General features: G+C 37.7%; 1 protein-coding gene across 2 annotated transcripts in view; it reads right to left on the bottom strand.

Annotated features, from left to right (window-relative positions):
* Window positions 1-21304, bottom strand: part of lrch4 (leucine-rich repeats and calponin homology (CH) domain containing 4) — a 48741-nt gene that overhangs the window by 7364 nt on the left and 20073 nt on the right. For both annotated transcript variants that reach the window (XM_079866770.1, XM_079866769.1), the window contains exons 2-17: window positions 14687-14831; window positions 13205-13334; window positions 9888-9993; window positions 9029-9275; window positions 8841-8934; window positions 8603-8711; window positions 7928-8022; window positions 6643-6701; window positions 3789-3923; window positions 3302-3379; window positions 2924-2975; window positions 2755-2818; window positions 937-1032; window positions 747-844; window positions 430-567; window positions 177-254 (exon numbers count right to left, since the gene is read on the bottom strand). In XM_079866770.1, coding sequence (XP_079722896.1) covers window positions 177-254; window positions 430-567; window positions 747-844; window positions 937-1032; window positions 2755-2818; window positions 2924-2975; window positions 3302-3379; window positions 3789-3923; window positions 6643-6701; window positions 7928-8022; window positions 8603-8711; window positions 8841-8934; window positions 9029-9275; window positions 9888-9993; window positions 13205-13334; window positions 14687-14831 — 1724 coding nt within the window. The remainder of the gene's footprint in view (window positions 1-176; window positions 255-429; window positions 568-746; window positions 845-936; window positions 1033-2754; window positions 2819-2923; window positions 2976-3301; window positions 3380-3788; window positions 3924-6642; window positions 6702-7927; window positions 8023-8602; window positions 8712-8840; window positions 8935-9028; window positions 9276-9887; window positions 9994-13204; window positions 13335-14686; window positions 14832-21304) is intronic.

The raw sequence follows: 21304 nt of genomic DNA, 5'->3' as shown, positions 1-21304 counted from the left end.
GCAAATCGAGCTTGAAGCACTTGAAAAACAACATAAAAGAGCATTAACAGTCACATGTCAGTGGGCGAAGTGGATTTGTCTTGTTTACAAACAGCTCACACAATACTTCTCAGAAAGACAAATAATATGGAGGATGATAAAAGAAGCAAACGATAAAAGATGAAATTTATGTTTACCTCAGGGACTCCAAGCCTACGACATGCAGCAATGAAGTTTTCGACATTGAGGCGGCACTTGGCAGCACTCAGCTTTGGCTGAACAGACAGAAAGATTGCACAGATATTCATTAGAAAGCAAATTAAGAACAGCCTGCTAGTAAACAAGCAGATCTGGGATCAGCTTCCTCCACATAAGGATCACACATTTGTTTTTTGAGATACTAGATTATGTTTTGGCCATAATGAGAATAAGATCCGAGCATTAGCTCACCACTGCCGGTGAGGGGATGTGGATGATTGACACGGAACGAGGTCGCACGTGATTGGCCAACTGGCAGAGAACTGTGCCATTGGACAACGCCTCTCCCAGATCGTCAGGCAGAGAGATCTTCAGACGCGACTCCAGACACTGGAAGAGAAACGTGGAAAGAGTGATACTACTGGGAAATACTTCTTAAACTACGCAATCAGATAAAATAAAAATAAAGACTAAGACCAATAATAAGATAATCGTAACAACAAATATGGGGTAAGGTGTGTCAGAAGAGCTAGAGATGGAGAGATGAATAATACAGGATGCCTCTTTACTTTGCGCAGTTGCAAGACGTCTGTTCTGTCCTCTCGTGGGGATCTGAGTGTGGAGCGTGATTCGCTGCGGCCAGACTCTGCCAAACTGTTTCCTGATCCTGAGAAGAGAGCAATAGGGTACAGCATATATTACTGACCAAATAAAGATTATAGGTCCTACAATCCTATATTAACTTCTGTGTGTGTGTACCAGTCTTGACGTTGCAGCGTGAAGATGTGCGGAATAAGAAGCTGTTGGGTTTGGGAGCAGATCCTGTTGGAGAACAGGGCTTCACGGAGGGCGCATCTGTAATATGTCACAAACAAGATTCATCAAACACTTAAATTACGTTCATTAAGACTGGGTTCCCACCAATACAGCTTCAGCAGAACAAGCTACATGAATTAAACATAACTGTAATCAATACATACAATTATATGACATTGCTCTCAAGGAAACCAAAGCAAACATTCAACAGCAATGATAAAAACCCCTGTGAAAAAGTGTTGAAGCACTTTTGTAACAGCACTGCCCTCTGGTGGTCACACTGCTTTCATGGGGGTTCAAGAATTTCTATAGGTAATTGAAAGAAACTCTTTCATTTGAATGTCTGCATGTCGATTGTCTGTCACAGACCATGTTTGCTTCACACTCAATTGGGCCAAGTGTTACATTCACTGTTGTTTGGCAATTTTTTTGCAGGAGAAATTCAGACATTTCAATAGCAATCCACATGATTGGGAATTTCACATTAGGGTAAAGGATTTCACCATGCAGATCCTGCAACGGGTTTAAGTTGGTCACGTGGATTGGCAGCATTGAGCAACCGAATGCTGCTTAGTTTGAAAGTCACTTCTGTTTGAGCAATGCTTTGTGCATCACTACACTATTGGCAATACTTTTCCCCAGCTAATGTGACCGCCCCTAATATATACAGTATATCTACATTTTTAATAGTTTGTGTGATATCCATGTGATAAAGTGAGCAGTACTTATGCTTTGCCAATATACTGTAGAGTTAGTTTAGATACAGTTCCTAACAGAAAATGCTCAAGCGAGTTTATTGGTCACTGCGCAAGTAATAACGCGTTACTTTTTCCTGAAGGGTTGTTTGAAAAATGCTTTAATCCGATGAGATAACCAAAACTCATCAAAGTGCCCTATTAAAAACAATTATTTTTTATTTTTTAAAGGGATAGTTCACCCAAAAATGAAAACGCTGTCATCATTTACTCACCCTCATGTTGTTCCAAACCTGTATGACTTTCTTTCTTCTGCTGAACACAAAAGAAGATATTTTGAAGAAAGTCGGTAACCAAACGACTGATGGACCCCATTGACTTCCATAGTAGGAAAAAATATATACTATGGATGTCAATGGGGACCAGCAACTGTTTAATTACCAACCTTCTTTAAAATATCTTCTTTTGAGTTCAGCAGAAGAAAGGAAATCATACAGGTTTGGAACAACATGAGGGTGAGTAAATGATGACAGCGTTTTCATTTTTGGGTGAACCATCCCTTTAAGGTTCTTTATTTTGTTTTGGAGGTCTGCAATAGTTTACATGCAAAGATCAAAAAAACGCTTTAAGTTTCTCATAATATAGACTGCAGCATCACCTCTTTTCTAGAATTGGGTATCGTTTTAATTTTAACGATTCCGATTCTACTTATCGATTCCGATTTTTATCGATTCCTTATTTCGATTCCAATAAGGTAACGTAGATATCATTCACATTTATTTTACGTTCATTTTAAGGAACTTTTGCCTATGGTTTAAAATTACCATAGCAAAAACAACTAGCCTAACTAATATAAATTTCAAGCATTATTAAAGACAAGTAAATAATGCTAAAAAATGATCAAATCGCAGCACATAAATACAACTGAACAAAGATACGTTTGAAATAAACAGTGTTTTAAGATATTCAGGTACACAAACTAATCATGGGGTCTTCAAAAAATGAAGATAGATCTTAAATGTCATTTTCCATTAAAAGCAGCTGAAATATCTAGCATGAAAGGTACCTGTGCGACTGATGGAGCGCTGCAAAGACACCGCATGTGAGGACTGAGAAATCTGATCTGCACTCTGAGAGAAAGAGAGAGAGAAAAGTCTTAAACACCCAATTAAGAATAGTATTATGCATTTATGACAGAATGAGGTGGAGGGAGAGTGTACATGTGAAGGACTCACTGCACATCTCTGTTTCGGGCCGTTGGGTGGAGAGTTGCTATCTGAATCACCACTAGAGGGACACAGAGATCAAATCACAAAACGACAACAAAAAAAAAAACTTTGTGAACTTCACTAACTAGCCAACTTCAGAGTGAACTAGCAACACAACAACCACATCATGAATGTGTTATGAATTTACGTCACTCTTAAATAAGGTATGTCTATTTAATCTGACTGTTAATTATGACGCCACAGCTAGTAATCTGGTCTCAAATTCAGATTTGTGCCTTCTCTTTGTTAAAGAGATACAGAATTCCACAACAAAACATAAACACCAGCACGCATGCAAACACAGAACACATAAACGCATATGCGGGCCATTCGCTCCACTCTTACCCTGAAATGCTTCCTGTTCCTCCGTGCTTTGTCGTCGTTGCCAAGTTACTTCCTGTTTTTACAATAATCTTCTGCAAACTGTAAGACATAAAACGCAAATACATAAAACATCAAATACAAAAGCACACAGGACCTGTTCATACAAACAGAGCATTCTGGGTGAGCCTTTCTGATGTTTTTCTTCTGACTGTGTTTTACTATGATCAATTCTTTAAGACACAAATTAAGTAAAGACACACGACAGCAGGTAACACTGGTTTCCTTCACAACCACAATGGCTTTGATGACGAAGCATCAGCAAAGAAATAATAGAGGCCATTTTAAATCCGTCAAGTGCTTTTGAAGACTTGCTTGCTGTGCATTAGCAAACAGGATCGTTCGTTCTATCGGCTCTTAGGCCTAACAGTCTTGTTGACGCCACATCACCCATTCACTCATGTTTCACTTCCACATTTCCTTGATTCATTCAATCCCATCAGTCACTCACGTGTTGGCTTTGTCTCTCTGTTGCTGGGCTCTTTCTCTTTCCTGCCAGATGAGCAGGTTTCCAGGCCTCCTCCTCTCCTCTAGAGTGGGACTGGATGGTGAGCCGGAGTCTGAACCATCTCCAATCACAAATATCCTGAAAGGAAGTAAAAGAGAGATTTATGTTTTTTTAAGCCCTCACCAAAAAGTTACAACTGAATATAACTTTTTCTGAAGAAATTGTGGTGTCACCACCACTATACAAGGGTGTTGTAGGTGATTGCTAAAGTTTTTGTGTGGTTTTTAGTCATCGCTACGCAGTTTCGAGGGTGATTACTTACTGGCTCAAGTCAAAAGAGTCTATTATTTTCTGGTCACTAAATATGGCAATTTAAGTCTAAGGGATTTTTTGTCCAATTTAATCACCCACCAGGTGAAAATCATACGTCTGATTGCTTAGAAACTTAATAACACATCTTTCCACAACAAACCGCATAATTGTAGGTATCGCTGATGGTCAGGAGTTGAGCAATAGTAAGTGATGTTTGCTGTAAGGCTGCAATACTCTACACAACTTTGGAACGGATTTAAAAACACTAGGAATCATAAACTTGCTGACTCTGTGAATGGTTAAAGAGAAAAACTGGGCATCAGACTGTTATGTCTTTCCAAACACAATAAACTAACATAGAAACATGCGTATTGTTGCTTGGAGATGTATATCAGATGAAAACAGATATGTGTTCTAAAATTTATATTCTCCGACTTCATGGAATCATAGTCGGAATATATCGCACACTGCGATTCTTTCCGTGAAATCTGTCAACTCCGACTGCCCAAAATCTTCAGACTGGCTCTGACTTTCGGCAACTAGCATTGACTCCTCCAGATGGCAGATCTGGGCAAAAGACATGGAGTGTATTCCAGCCTTTAGCAAACTGCACTAATTATATCTACAAACTCACAGAACAGTAGGAAGAACGTAGGGCTGCATGATACTGGAAAAAAAAACTGACACTGCGATATTTCGTTTTTTTCTGCATTATATATTGCAATGCGCTTTTTTGTTTTGTTTTAACAGAATACTTGAATAGCACTATTTGGGAAGAATTAAATATTCTAGAATGATTGGGATGATTTTGTAGGGGATTTTTGCATAGACATTACAAATTACTTTTTTTATCATCCTTTTAGGGCTGAACAATTTGAGGAAAAACTTGATTTTTTTTTTTTTTTTTCACACTTGGGTAAAATCTTTACACGAACAAACTCAAACCTCTTTCAGTAACCATAAAGTAATAAGAATAATATAAACCAACAACTCTTCACTTGAGTTCATAGGCCACATTTAAATATGATCATAAAGTAATAATCATCATAATCTGTATTATGATATATAATAAAGGTATTAAACAATCAATATATTGTAATAATGATAATATTACACTGTATACAATCAAATATTTAATATTCATATTGTTTTGTTTTGTAGTACAATTGTACAATTTAGTCATTTTCAATGTTAAAACCTCAAGCTTTTACTATGGCGAACAACAGGAGGGAGATTTTAAAGCTTTTCCTTTGTTGACAGCAGGTTTGCAAACACTTCTCATTAGAAATGTAGTGAAATGGATGGCACTGTTAGCACACATAACATTCCCAAAATGCACGTTACAAGAAACTGCACAGTTGGAGTTTGAGTGGAGCAGCATTTACTGTGAATCAAGCCGATCCAAGACCCTGAAACACCGGATATATCGCACATGGATGGAATAATAGACAGAAGAATTTATTTTTTAGATTTTATTATTACTTTGTACTATCTTTAATTTGTCTGCTGTTATAACGTTGAATAAAGCAGACCAGTTTACTGAGTAACTATGACAGCAAGATACTCAGTTACACTGAAACTGTGGGAGGAAATTCACTGTTGATTTTTCCCAGCACTCCCTCACGGATTGACCTTGCGTAATCATAGTGGAGGAGGGATCCAGCACACTTTAATTAAGAGACTCTGTGTTTCACAGCAACTATTTGAGCATGTATTATAATCAATTAAAGGACGTCACTGTGGCCTTCAAATCACACTGAAACAGTCAGTAATTCTGACTCTCAGCTTCTTTATTCTACCTTTGCAATTTGGTCTCCACAATGTTTTGGAGCACCTTGGAGAACCACACTCTTAAGAAGAGCGACTGGAAATTTTCCGGCCTGCTGCCACGAGACAGTCCAATGTCTCCCTTTCCTCCATTTATCATGCCCATCTGCACGTTACATAGCACGAGTACAGATCCTTACCAGCTGTATTCAAATGCATTCAAATTTGTGCACTCTTTGTGACTTCCTGGCACTCTCAGTTTATTTTGCATTGTCTATAGTGAATGCAGTGCGTCTACATGACTGATGTTTCTCCATAGCCAACATTGAGGGCAGATCTATGACAAAAAATATTTGAGACAAAAATTTCACTCTGTTCCTGGAAAGAAAATATTCCATCTGCCTGACAGACTGTTCAAATATCTGATCCAGATCAAGCTATTTGGGATGTTTGAAAAATAAACGTGTCTAACAAGAAACTGTGTAAGATAACCTGATACCACACTTGAGCACAGATCAGTATCTTGTGACTGTAGGTCTAAAAGTTCCAATATCAGTCACCTAATAGGCTGGTCAGATAAGCCAGCGAGCGTTTACATCGAATTACACTAGCTGGGGATATTTTGACATGGCTCAAATGCAAACAAATTCCTATTTCTGACAGTTCTGTGGGGCCCTTCTTTATGTGAGGACCTTTCAGAGACATTTTCCATTTGAATAATAACAGGTTTCGTGCGCAATGTATGTATTTTGTATATGCAAACAGCATAAGCCCTTACCTGCTGCCTGTAGATTCAGGGCTCTGGGAGGAAGTGCTGCTGGAACTTTCACTATTTTCCTGTCATGGAGAGAGGGGACATTATATTAACATCATTTTACCTTATGACTTCTACATTAAAGTTCAAAAGGGTCAGAAAGATTGTTTAATTAATACTTTTATTCAGCCAGGATGCATTCCATTGATCAAATGTGACAGTAAAGACAATTACAATGTTATAAATAATTTCTATTTAAAAAAAATGCTGTTCTTTTGAACTTTCTATTCATCAAGGAATATGAAAAAAAGTATTGTTTTCAACATTGATAAGAACCAAACCAGAATGATTTCTGAAATACAAAACAGTCATTTTAAATATTACTGTTTTTACTGTATTTTTGATCATTTAAATGCAGCCTTGGTAAGCATAAGATACTTCTTTCAAAAACATAAAAAAATCTTGCAGACCCCAAACTTTCAGACGGTAGTGCATATGTCTGAAAATATATTGAAAATGTAGGAAGTGTTAGTTAACTTAAAGGTGCACCAAGTTATTTTTCCCCATGTAAAAGTTTTAACCCTGAAGAAAAGAATAGTGTAGTAGACAGCACAATGGCAGCCATGTTGAGATCACATGACTAGCTGAATATTTCTCACTTCATCTGTTACTAATCACAGATAACAAATATGCTTGCAAATGTGGTAATGTGGTGAATGTCTACAAGAGCTACAGTTACAGATTTTCATCAATTCAAATATAACTCGCCTTTAATGTTTATGTGTACCCTAATCTAAAATAAAAAGTAATCTAAAAATATCTCTGTAGATTTTCGTATGGAAATTAGTGTCAACATTACCATAGCAACAAGAACCTATTAGCATTGCTGTCAGATTGAAAAACTCCTGCAACTTTCATTTCCTCAAGAACTAATTTGAATAAGTCATTGCTTCTTACTTTTTGTCCATCCAGTCTCTCAACAACCTTTTTATCCTTTCAAATGATAAGACACCCTGTTTTTCACACCCAAACCATTGTTATTGCTGCGACTGAGGTGGTTTTTGTTCTGATTGGTCAAAGTCGAAATATTAAGTCGAACAGATTACTAGGCTGCATGCAAATCTAGCTATTGACATCAGTAATAGACTACTAACAAACTATTGTTTGTTGCCAAGAGCTGTCAATATAGATCTTCAACTTCCAAGACCACTGGAGTGTCAGCCAGCACATCATAGGGTCCCATTTGGTCCAAAACAAAAGTACCGAGTGCACCTTTAATATTCAGTGTACTGCAGTAAGTCCTCCTGACCTGAGGGGACTCTGTAAGTGGAAGGTGACACCTCTCCTCCTCTTCCTCCATTACGCTGTTGTCTATGAAATGCACTTGCTCCAGCTCTCCATTCACTACAGAGAGGACCAAGAGTTATAGAAACATTTAAATCACAGGCAACCAAGATCTAGTGCAGCGGTTCTCATCCTTTTTGACTCCAAGGCCCCCCATAGTCCACAACAATATTTGGAGGACCCATTTTTAACATTATGCCTCATACTGTATATCTAGGTATAGACCTTATTCAGAGCAGCGTCATGAGAGGTATAAAAGCGAGGCTGTGAGGGATAGATTTACTATGTTTTCAATGGCATCCATTGTAAAAAGCTGTATAAAGCTCCTAGATCACTTATAATTTTCCACAGCTCATGCCGTCTAGAGTTTTTTGTCTACTAAAAATTATTGGAAAACTATTTTTGCACTGTTTCGTCAGCAGAACAGTCCAAAAACACATTAAACAATAGTACAACTCTCTAAAGAGATGTATGACTATCCCTCACATCCTTGCTATCATTCCTATTAAAAATCAAAGATGGCGCTGGAATCCTGGTTCTTGGCATTTATTTTAAAGCTTATTTGGTCTTTTTTTTTGGTAGTTTTTATTTTAGGTCCCCTGGTTGGGAACTACTGATTTTAAGATTCCATTAACCTTACCTTTGGGTGTCTCTAGCGACGTATCTCTCTCCTCTTCCTCTTGAAAATTTGTGTGTTCGCGGGAAACGTCAGTCAATCGCAATGACCGTTCCGAGAAATCGTCAGCAGACTAGAGGGAAACAACACAGACGCACATACACAGCCGCTTGCATCATCCAATAAAATTACTCTCGATAAGCCTTTAGCAACCATAGTCCAAATGGTGCATTAGTGCTTAAATTCGCAGCTCTCTTTATACCTCATTTCCTGACCATCTTTTGCTGCCGCTGTCCACGCTGTTAAAGCCAGAATCCAGGCCACCATACTGACCGGGGAACAGGTCCTGATCCAGACTGCAGAGACCACACACACATTAGCATTTTCACTGAAACAGGCGATTAAAGCTTTTCAACACCCTAAGACCTCTCGTCCTTGACGATCTCTCACCAGCTGTTGAAGGCGGTGGGCCGAAGAGCTTTCTCAAACTGGTCCTGAGTCCTTTTGCAGGCCTCCATGTTCAGATATTTAAAGATGTGGAACTTTCCTTTGGAGCAGATCTGGGCAGGGGGCATCTGGAGGGGGTTGTTGTCAAGGATGATGCTTTGGAGGTGCCGCAGATGACGGTAGCACACAGGCACGTTGGATATGCGGTTGCACGACACATCCAAACGGACGAGAGGCAACTCTGACAACTCTGAGTTGAGAGAAGAGTCAACTAGATGAGTCAATCTAATATATATATACAGTGGATCCAAAACATATTTGGACACTTAGTGCATGAATGACACAAATCTACGAACAAATATACATCACAACTCTAAACTAACATCACTCTTCTGAGGAATTTTTGGAGTAAAGCAATGTTTAGTGGTTGTATGAAGTCAGTTCTGCTCAAGTTCACACAGGTGTCCTATCACAGGTGGAGTTCATCACACTTGCTATGAAAATGTTTCACTAATGTTTGACAACCAGAACGTGTCACAATACTCTAAAATAAACGTTATCTTTATTTAAAACAAATGCCACTTTTGGTAGATCATTTATCTAATTCAATGACATTCGCATACTTTCAGAGTGGTTTAAATGTCCAAATATTTTTGTGTCCATTGTAACAGAGATGTAAGCTTGTTATAAAAGCTTTCTCCTCTGACATCCACCTAACACACTGGTTCCTTGTGTTTTGGAATTTCAAACATCTTGATTTCTGTAATCTTACAAGGTAATACACTATTGCTTTATGCAATATTTCCAAACGTTAACTGAAGTAATGGTAATAGAAACGCGTTTATAAGTTTGGGATACTGACCTTCTGGTAAAGTTGCAAGCTGGTTTCTTCTCAGATTTAAATCCCTTAAACATTCTAACTGGCCGAGCTCAACAGGAAGTGACTGTAGCTCATTACAGCTCACATCCTGGTGGAGAAACAGTGAGAGGAAGAGACAGAGAGAAAGAAATGAAGAAACGGAGGAAATTATAAACTAGATGGACTAAAGATTGTGTGTACATTGCAGTTTAATAATTGGTGGGGCAATACGGTTAAGTAAGCAATTAATACGTCAGCAAAGATGCACTAAATTGTTAAAAAGTGTTTCAAAAGTTTCTATTCAGAGAATTCAAGGAATCCGTGGAAAAAAATGTATCATGATTCACACAAAAATATTAAGCAGCACAGTTGTTTTCAACACTGATTATAATAATAAAGGTTCTTAAACAGCAGATCAGCATATTAGAATGATTTCTGAAGGATCATGTGACTCTGAAGATTGGAGCAATAATGCTGAAAATGCAGCCGTGTCATCACAGCAATAAATTACATTTTAAAATGTATTCAAATAGAAAACAGTTCTTTTAAAAATGTTGATTTTGATATGTTAAAATGATAAATAGTGATAATATTTCGCAATATTACTGTTTTTACTGTATTTTTGATCAAATGCATTAGAGACTTCTTTCAAAAACAATAAAATATCTTGCTCAAATAAATAAAAAACAAAAACATTCCAATCAAATAAATTAATGGGAAACACTGCTAGTGCGAATCTTCACACCACAGACAACTGCCACATATGTAGAGACTAGGGCTGGGACGGTACACCTATCTCCTGATTCAATACTATCACAATACTTTGGTACCGATACAACATGTATTGTCATTTTTAAGAATTGCGATTCTACAAGTATATATTTTTTTAACTCTAGAGCATGGGGAAAAGTTAAATGATACACGTGTACATGAATGTGCAGGTCGTATATCCGTAGATGTCCATCCATCCGCCATTTTTCACTTTTTGTGTCCACTAGTAAGAGATATGACGTCATATTCACTGATACAACACATAGTGCCCTCACAGGGCTCAACGCTAAGGATTTTTTCTACTGCCAAAATTTTCAAAAAAGTAATAAATAAATAAAAAAGGCCAATTTATTGTCTTAATGAATAAGGTTGTGACACCAAAAACTACTGAAATAACTCAAATAAATTTCAAATATTGTTAAAAACAAGTAAACTGTCAGTAATAAAATAAGAACAAATACTCAAATTACAAGCAATAGCACAAATACAATTGAACAAACATACAAATAAAATAAACACTGCTTTTTTTATGTTTTTCAGGTAAGTCTAGCAGTAATTTTCAGGTAGAGAAAATTAATAATAAAATGTAAAATAGCACTGCATAGTCTTCACTGTATAAATTAAATACAGATTAATCCTTATTAAAGTTACAAAAGTTATTCAGTCAAAACAAGTAATTTTTTTTTCTTTGTCCTTTGTTGTTTGATTAACATAAAAACAAAGACAGCAGCAGGTTTATTAGGCGGCTGTCACTTTAAAGGACAAGTTCGGTATTTTACACTTAAAGCCCTGTTTACAGATCGTTTCTGATGAAATAGAACGGTTGAGATAAAAATGTGGACACATGCTGCTGTCCCGAGAATTTTAGGTTTATTTCGCTTCCCCCCCCCACCTACACAATGGCAGCCTATGGGCACTGGAACAATCCTTCATAAAACGCATTAAACTTTCGTTTACAAAGACGTGAAACTCACCGAGTGGTCAGGGGTGTTCAATGATATGCTCACAAAAAAATCGCTGAAAAAGATGCTTTCCAACAGGTGTTTTACCATTCGTTGTAAAACTGTGGACCTATTTTTCCAAACGTCTCACACCCGTAGATTCTTCCGTTGAGAGCTTGAATAATAAACACTCCAGCCCAGTTGGTGGCGATAATGCACCTTTGCCAATTACAAGCAAACCACTGGCATTTCATTGAATACACAGAAGAAGCAGAAGAAGAAGCGGCGGAGTAATACCGTACCGCACACAGCCCATCCAATTCAAGTCAATGGAGGAGACAAAAACTACGATAAAACCTGTTGGAAAGCATCTTTTGCAGCGATTTTTGTGTGAGCATATCAGTGGACACCCCTGACCACTCGGTGAGTTTCACGTCTTTGTAATCGAAAGTTTAATGCGTTTTAGGAAGGATTGTTCCAGTGCCCATAGGCTGCCATTCTGTAGGTGGGGGGGGGGAAAGCGAAATAAACCTAAAATTCTCGGGACAGCAGCATGTGTCCACATTTTTATCTCAACCGTTCTATTTCATCAGAAACGATCTGTAAACAGGGCTTTAAGTGTAAAATACCGAACTTGTCCTTTAAGAGCTACACGGATCCAATATACTGATACACAATGTGTTTTATTTCTTAACTGTTTATGTTAACTTAAGATATAGCAGACTATGTTTACCAGGATGCTCGCTGAGACTGGACATTTTTTACTTAATTTTGCATGAATATGTCCGTTCAAGCGCAAGACGATGTGAAAGAGAGCTTAAATCGCTGTCTAATGCGCTTCGGATGTGTGCGCAAACAAAACTTCTTACACTATTGAATTGAGTTCTCTGTTGTGTCTTCTTGCACTTTAATATTTTAATTGGCAAGGCTTAAAAAACATGTGCAAATGATAAACTTTCGTGATGCAGCATTGGCCCGATCGGGCAAGTAACAGTTGCATCAACTGTCCCGAGCGGCGTTTACGCTGGCCCCGGGCCATCGGGCAGTCCTTATTGTCGAGCCCTGCCCTCTGCTGAAATGTAAGAGCTACCTTTCCTCTGCCTCATCTATAAGCAAGGACTAAAATAAAGCAATATAATATGAATTAATATCGTTTATGGAATAAAAGTGAATCCAGGAGTTAGGTGAATCGATTTTTTCCCCCAGCCCTAAGACTTCCAATAACAACTGGATTTGTGTGATTGCTTTTGTCAAGGTTTAACTATACTAGTAAATGACACATTTTGGAAAATATCCTCACAAAAATAGTGAAACATGGTGAAAACCCACTCGTGAGAACATGTTCCTCACTATTTGAAAGGCTCATAAATCATGTTTTGTTTCAGATCAACTGATATCAACCAGTTTGTGTAAAAACCACAGTGTGCATGAGATGCCTTCACTAATATCATTTTACAAAATGTGAGCCTGTGTGTGTGTGTGTGGTGTGTGTGTGTGTGTGTGTGTGTGTGTGTGTGTGTGTGTGTGTGTGTGTGTGTGTGTGTGTGTGTGTGTGTGTGTGTGTGTGTGTGTGTGTGTGTGTGTGTGTGTGTGTTGTGTTCTACTTACCAGTTGTCGCAGGTGTGTGAGTGTGTGTATAGAGGACGGAAGGACTGATAACTTGTTGTTGCTGACGATGAGCACACGCAGGAGAGGGAGCTGACATACTGAGGGCGGTAGACTGGACAGCTGGTTACGACTGCACCACACAGACAGACAGACAGAGAGAGAGAGAGAATTAAATGAATGCAATCTAACACCAGTACAAAATACTCACTGACAGACTTACTGTATACACAATCCTTACAATATCTTTAGCCACAAAGAGGCTGAAATTTCACTCAGGGAGACCTGATGTTTACCAAGGCTGCATTTTTTATTATAAAAAAATACAGTAAAACAGTAATATTGTGAAATATTATTGCAATTTAAAATAACTGCTTTCTATTTCAATATTTTTAAAAGGTAATGTGTGATGGCAAAGCTGTATTTTCAGCATAATTACTCCAGTCCTCAGTGTCAATTGATCCTTCAGAAATCATTCTAATATATTGATTTGGTTCTCAAGAAACATATCTTATTATCAACAGTTGTGCTGCTAAATATTTTTGTGGTAACCGTGATACATTTTTAAAGTTTTTAATCTAATTTATAGGTTCAAAAGAACATCATTTATTTCAAATATAAATCTTTTGTAACATTTTAAATATCACTTTACTGTCACTTTTGATCAAATGAATGCATCCTTGCTGATTAAAAGTATTAGGCTAAACTCTTTCCAAGATAAATGAATCTCATGAATGAAACTTTTTGAGCAGTGCATTACTTGGCTTATGCTGAGATGAGTGCCTGAAGTATTTTGCCCTGGTTCAGGTAAGCTGCACACTGGAGATGGTGTAGTGGTGTAGTTACACCTGACACTGAGCCTGTGGGCCTGTCCAAAATACCAACATTTGCGGCCTATGCACTTGACCACTTGTTTTATTAAATTTGGCCCAAGTGTTCAAATAGGTGTGAAGACTGCAAGTGTGTGTAGAACATTTGATTACTTGACACACTTCTAGTGTTGCAAAAAGTGTTTACAGAGCTTTAGTTTGATTTTCAGTACTTTGCATTTTAAAATAAACTTCTAAATAACTGTTCAGTAGTCCCTATATAACAGAAGACACTATTTAAAAATTGTGGTGCTTCTAATTAAGAGATAAAAAGCAGTTGCAATTGTACAAAATACACATAGCCCATAGCCTATCTTTGCACCAATAAAATGTGCAACACTTTGTTTTACTACCAAATTATATGTAGCCTAATATTTAATTAATTTAACTTACAGTGGAATAATAATTTCGGGGCACGCAAGTTCCCGGGCATTATTCATGATGGGATACGCTTAGCCTAGAATACTGCTCTGAAGCGGCTTTGGCATTTTTAAGACATGGTACAGTCTTGCACACTTACTTCCTGTCGAGTGCATGCACTCTCAACTGGCCAAGACCGCAAGTGTGGGTATTTGGACAGGCCCTGTATCTGGAGTGGGTGTGTGTGTGTGTGTACCTGAGGTTGAGGTAGGTGAGGGCTTGCAGCTGGCACAGGTTGGGCGTGAGGGATCGCACACAGTTGTGGTACAGGCTGAGCGTCTCCAGGGAGACAAACTGGCACACCTCCTCTGAAACCTCACAGAGCCGGTTCTTTGAAAGGTCTGAGATAGAGAAACACCAGTCACAGTTAGTACAGAATAAATTAATGACCAACCAGAAACACCTTTACATGAAAACAACGTAGAGGACAGCCATAGAGGACATTATATATTACCAGTAAAATAAAAAATTAAAATTAAATGAAATTAAAAAAATAAAATTATATAAAAAAATAAATAAAATAAAATAAAATAAAATAAAAATAAAATAAAATAAAATAAAAATAAAATAAAATAAAAAATAATTAAATAAAATTAAATAAAACAATTGAATTAAAAAAAAATGACATTTAACATTTTAATTAAATTATATAATAAAAAAATCATTTGAATTAAAAATGTAATTAAACGAAATTATTAATATATTAATATATATTATTATAATTTTTTTTGATGTATTGTGCCATTCTTTTTTATGATAATTTAGCACATGTCCCCCCTAAATTCTTAATTACCAAAATCTGTAGACATGAAGAGTTTTTTTTATCCTTTTAAATATTTTAAAATAATTCTCAATATTCTCAAAGATGATTCTAGTTACTATATTACAGTAAACTTAAGATTCTACTTCAGTGTATACTTAAATTAAAATCAGCAAAAATCCATGACCATAAATACTTTAACAAAATAACATATTACTTCTTCCATGTTACAGTAATGAGAATGAGTGTTTATTTGCATTATGGTAATGCGATTTGTCATGAAATTAATGAAAACAATGGTCCTAAAATAAAGCAAATATATACATTTCATTTATTTCGTATTTATTTATTTTAATCTTGCATTGAAATATACTTGACAGGTTTTGTGAGTCCAAACCAACAGCGGAAAAACTACAGTAGAGGAGATCTTGCCGATTATGGAACTCCCTTTGTGTTTACTCTCTGTTTGAGTCGCAATCAATGGCAATGGTCAGACTATAGATGCATCCTAAGCAACAGACAAGCATCTTTTGTCTAGATATAGCAAGCGCATTCAAACACTTTGTTTATGCATCCATGGGACAGGAGCCAGGGACAGGAAACGCGTAAACAGTCATGATGTTTCCCAAAGTGAACAAAGACTTTTTTTATGGGAATTCAAATTTTGTCCAAGTTTCTGACAGCAATTGAGGATGTGAGCGTTTTGTCTGAATATAGCTCAAACTATTCCAATTCCCTTCAATATTTTCATTCCAGACAGAAGTTGCTCTCGCCAGATAAACGTGAAACACACACTCCCTCAGTGGCGCTGGTCGTAGGGTCAGGATGTATTTCTGGAGAGGGGAGGATTTTAATTACAGGGCCAAGGAAGCTTAGAACAGGGTGTGTGAATGTGAGTGTGCGTTGTCCATATCACTAGAGAGACAAACCAGACAGAAGAAAAAAAACAACAACACAGAGTTTAAGGCTAAATGAACGTTAGGGTGCAGTTTTCACCTTACATTAGCGTTATATGCATACAGGTACAGTGTAATTTCAGGCCTGTCAGATTCAAGTCTCCTTAAAGTCCTCCTCGTGATCTTAAACAAAACCAAAGTTACTTTCACACTATGAGAACAATAGCGTGTGGAAGAGTGTGTGTGAGTGTGTGCGTTTTTTTCTCTTCTTCCCTGCACTGTCCAATTGTCCAATCTGCTCTCCTTCTGCAGATCTTTTGTTCAGCTGTTTTATTTGGCAAGGAAGCATTTCCCGCCTCTCCGTTCCCAGTGGGAAGAACTAAAGATTCCCAGGGGCAGCCCACATTTCCCACAATCCCCTGCACTGCTTTGCACTCACACCAGCCTAACATGGTAGAGCATGGGAGAAATACCATTGTGCCCACATCATGGAGAAAGATGATAATGTATGAGTCTGAATATGAAACTTTGATCAATAACACTTCCATAATCACTCTATGAGGTGATTATGGTAATATCTCTCATTAATAATAATTAAGCATTTAATTAAATATTTAAATGGTGTATAAAAGTTCATAAGGATTGTCAAGTTTATTTAAACTTGTGTGCACAATTTTTAATAAAATGGTATTAGATTATATATGAAATGTCTAATAATAAGTGGGGGAAAAATATTTCTAAATAGGCTCCACCAATGGCAATTTCATCTAGTGGCACAGAAATCACACACTTCATCTTTAAAGATCATTTTGATTTGACTAGCAATGCTTTTATTTCTGTTCTGGCCATGTTTACTTTGTGTTCCTAGAAATAGTTGCCTAGACGTATCACATTCTCCACAGGGGCTCACAAACACCTCCTGCGTGAGGTCTCCAGCTGTGCCCAGCCTTAATGACACGTTCAAATCATTATTATGGAATGACAGAAGTCCCTAGCTAATAAGCAGAAGTGCATTTCAATTATGTCCTGAAGGTCTCACTCTAAATATCTCCTCTCTCTCTCTGTGTATGTGTGTGTGTGAGACATCTTAAGAGTAGCAGTTGGTCTACTGACCCCCTCCTCTCTCTTGCTCTCTGAGGAATCTGAGCGTTCTTCTGCCTGCTAGCGTCTCTTTGGTGTAACTGAAGCTGCCTTTGCATCTGGTGTGTGTGAGAGAGTGTTAATCAACACACACACACAAACACACACACACACACACACCAATCCTCCTTTAGCCCTAGAAGGAGATTACACCGATTAGCCTGCGGGATAACAAAAGAGTCCCTTACAGTTCATTTTAGACACACATTTACACAAAAGCAACACAAACAAGACCTAATTATACTGTGAGCTCCATGTAAGTTCTATATAACATTTGATAGCCAAATGACTACTTCTACAACAGTTGAGGTGTGTTGTTGTTTGAAGGTCTCTGTGAAGGTGCCATGCTAAGATTTTTTCCTCTTCGTTCGTACCTGCTGCCAGGAGCTAGTCATCCCTGGGATTAACTGAAACATGACGCTGTGTTTGTTTCAACACACTGACTAGACCTAATGCGTCAGGCACTGACTCACTTTTATCCGAACAAAACATGCATTTATGCTGCATTTACATTTATTATTAAAGGAGTGGTTGAATATGATTTGACTTTTCTAACTTTAGATAGTGAGTAATGTTGCTGATTGAGCATAAACAACATCTGCAAAGTTACAATGATCAAAGTTCAAAGCAAAGGGAGATATTTGCTTTTAAAGAAATCGCTTTTTAAGGACTACAACAAACGGCTGGTAGGGACTACACAACATTCCTCCTGGGTTATTGACATCATCACCAACCCTAAAATTTACATAAACCCCGCCCCCGGAACACGATTTATAGATTATCAAGACAGAATATGCTAACCAATGACTAGAAGATAACCACATAAGCTACATAAATTCACCAACTAACCAATCAGAAATGTTATGTTGTCACTTCTTCTTGAGTCTCTCCATCTTTCTGACTTCGGTTTGAACATAAAAGGCTAAAGGTTTTTGAAATCTCCAGTGCATGTCTGTGTGAGGTAAAAGGAAACAAGCTGTTGTAGCTCCGCCCTCGGTGCCGGGAGCAGCAGCTCATTTGCATTTAAAGGAACAGACACAAAACCGGTGCGTTTTTGCTCACCCTCAAAAAGTGACAACTTTAACATGTTATATAAAAATATCTGTGGGGTATTTTGAGCTTAAACTTCACATACACACTCTGGGGACATCAGAGACTTATTTTACATCTTGTGAAAGGGGCATTATACCACCCCTTTAATGTCTGTCCTGTCATTTCAGCACCATTTCCCAAACAGGTTTCCAGAACACTCCCACTCTATTCCATTGTTCGGACAAACAAGTGGTCCCATACCAAACTCACAAAATTAAATTAGCATCATATGTAAAAGATTTTTAAATCGCTACAGTGTTTACACACAGTGGAAGGTCAACCTACTCTTAAGATGCACTCACATTTATCATTGTTAGGAATGCCTGGAATTTCAATAGGAATGTAGGCAATTGTGAATTTCGCATAAGATTTTACTTCTTTTCCATACAACAAAATTGATTGGTTACTGTCAAACTCCAAAATAGAACCCTAATGTCCCAAATGGCACCCTAAGCCCTCGCATTTTTCCTCAGAGTCCACACTTTCGTGACGTAATGCCGCTTTGACTGTTGGGTAGGAGTCTTTCGTGGAGCTCACTTCAGTGCGGCTCTGTAAAAATGCCTATTGAGGGCACACATTATTGTAATGCTCAGCTGGGTGGTTGCCCTGCATGCTCAATAAACAAACTACAGCTAGTCCAAAACGCAGCAGCTCGAGTTCTTACCAGAACCAGGAAGTATGACCATATTAGCCCGGTTCTGTCAACATTGGCTCCCTATTAAACATTGTATAAATTTTAAAATATTGCTGATTACTTACAAAGCACTAAATGGTTTAGCTCCGCAGTACTTGAGCGAGCTCTTAACACATTATAGTCCTTCACGTCTATTGTGATCTCAAAATTCCGGCCAGTTGATAATACCTAGAATATCAAAATCAACTGCTGGCAGTAGATCATTTTCCTATTTAGCGCCAAAACTTTGGAACAGTCTTCCTAACATTGTCTGGGAAGCAGACACACTCTGTCAGTTCAAAGCAAGATTAAAGACACATTTCTTTGACCTAGCATTCACATAACACATTATAGACTTCTATAATTCAATGTTAGGCTGCATAGATTAGGTCAGATGGAACCGGGAACACTTCCCATAAATCCTGATGTACTCGTTACATCATAAGAAGAATGGCATCTACACTAATTTTAGTGTCTTTGTTTATCCCGAGGTTTTCCCGCAGCCTGCCGGATCCAGGCCGTATCCAGATCTGACGAAGGACCCTCGCCTGAACCCGATCCAACGCAGTGCTGAAGTGCCAACTAGTCTCTCCCTATGGAGGATCCCTTTACCACTCCAGGTAAAGCGTTTTCGGGAATTTCGTTACGCGTACCTACCCCGAAGTGATAAAATAAAATAAAATTCTGTATCAAAATTTATAAGGAAAGCTCAGTACTTTGTTTAGGCTTGGTCTGTAGGGATTTCCAAACTTGCGCACATATATGCTAACGCACATAACTATAGAACCAATTCTTAATGCGCATGTGACCGCCATCAGCGTTTCTCACAGGTTCGCGTTTAAAGTCTGTGTAGAGAGAACGGTGTCGTCTTAGCGGCCCCTAATGTAATAACAAATGATCGTTGCGACGGAAGTGAATCAATCAAAACTAACTTTAGCTGGAAAATAACTTTATTAAAGAACCGCTATAAAGCCAAAACATTCTCTGTTACCTTAAATTATAAGTTTATCTCTGTAAAGCTGCTTTGAAACAATTTACACTGTTAAAAGCGCTATATAAATGAAGATGACTTGACTTGACTTGACATATTAGCCTGAAATCTGAAATGACAAAAGGCCTGAAATCTAAAATGGCACCCTTAAAATTAAATATGTTCATAATCTGTGTGTGTTTACTGTACTGTGTATTTATACTTTCATATTTTTATTCTTTAAAGTATTATGGATAATATTAATAAATAGAAGTGAATTTAAAAGATATTGCACTAAACAGTGGCTTTGGGAGGTATACGATAGCTTTATGCGAGCCAAAGATTGAAATTTAAGTTTAAAATCTTCCCCTCCACTGTAGCAATACAAACTTTAAATTCACACTTCAAACACACCATAATCATAACAGACAGATGACATCAAAAATCTGTTTTCAGAGTTTTCCCATGTCTGCAACAATGTTTTGAATTGACCACAAGGACCAAATCATTTGAGACATATGGATATGGGGTATACTTTTAATAAATTTAGACTTAAATGTAAGCCTTTTCCTCACCTTAACTAATTGAAAGGATTCAGAAGACATGGAAAATAGAGCCAAAGTTGGATGTACTGTCTACCTTTTAAGATTTATTTCTGTTTTGTTTTTGCTCTTATTTATACAACACAGAGAGCTGACAGAAAGTGAAGTGAGAAAGAGAGAAGGAGAACGGGATCAGAAAGGACAAGGACTGAAACTCAGGTCACCTCAATCAGCTCTGACTGGATATACTACTTTTGGAGTAAGAGAGTTCCCTTTAATTTCCTTTGTACGGACAAAAATAGCTTGGACATTCTACTTTAAGTCATAGGTTTAGAAAAACATGAGAGTGAAAAAATAATCACAATTTTCATTTATGAGTGAATTATGGATGATAACATAATGAGAAAAAGTGCACATTTCACCTTCAAAAGTTTGCACCAGAGCCACTAGAGAAACAGCATTTCATTCCTTCTCTTCCTCTGAAGCAGGAACAACAATAAACTGTGCCATGACTTGACTTGACTTGAGATGGGGGCAGAGAAAAAAAATGAGAGAGAGAAAGGGAGGGGAGAGACCGAGAGGGGAGAGGAGGGCAAATCTTGAAAGGGGAGAGTGAATGAGTAACAGCAGCATGACAATAGCAGTGAAAGCATGAATACCGGCCTGAGCCGAGGGGGTGACGGAACAAAAACACGCGGGCCAGAATGACTCGACACATTCAACAGAGCACCACTGGAGGCA

Source organism: Squalius cephalus (assembly GCF_949319135.1).
Source record: "Squalius cephalus genome assembly, chromosome: 3".
In the NCBI taxonomy this organism is placed as follows: domain Eukaryota; kingdom Metazoa; phylum Chordata; class Actinopteri; order Cypriniformes; family Leuciscidae; genus Squalius; species Squalius cephalus.
The sequence above is the reverse complement of the archived record's forward strand: the minus strand, read 5'-3'. Positions and strand labels throughout refer to the sequence as shown.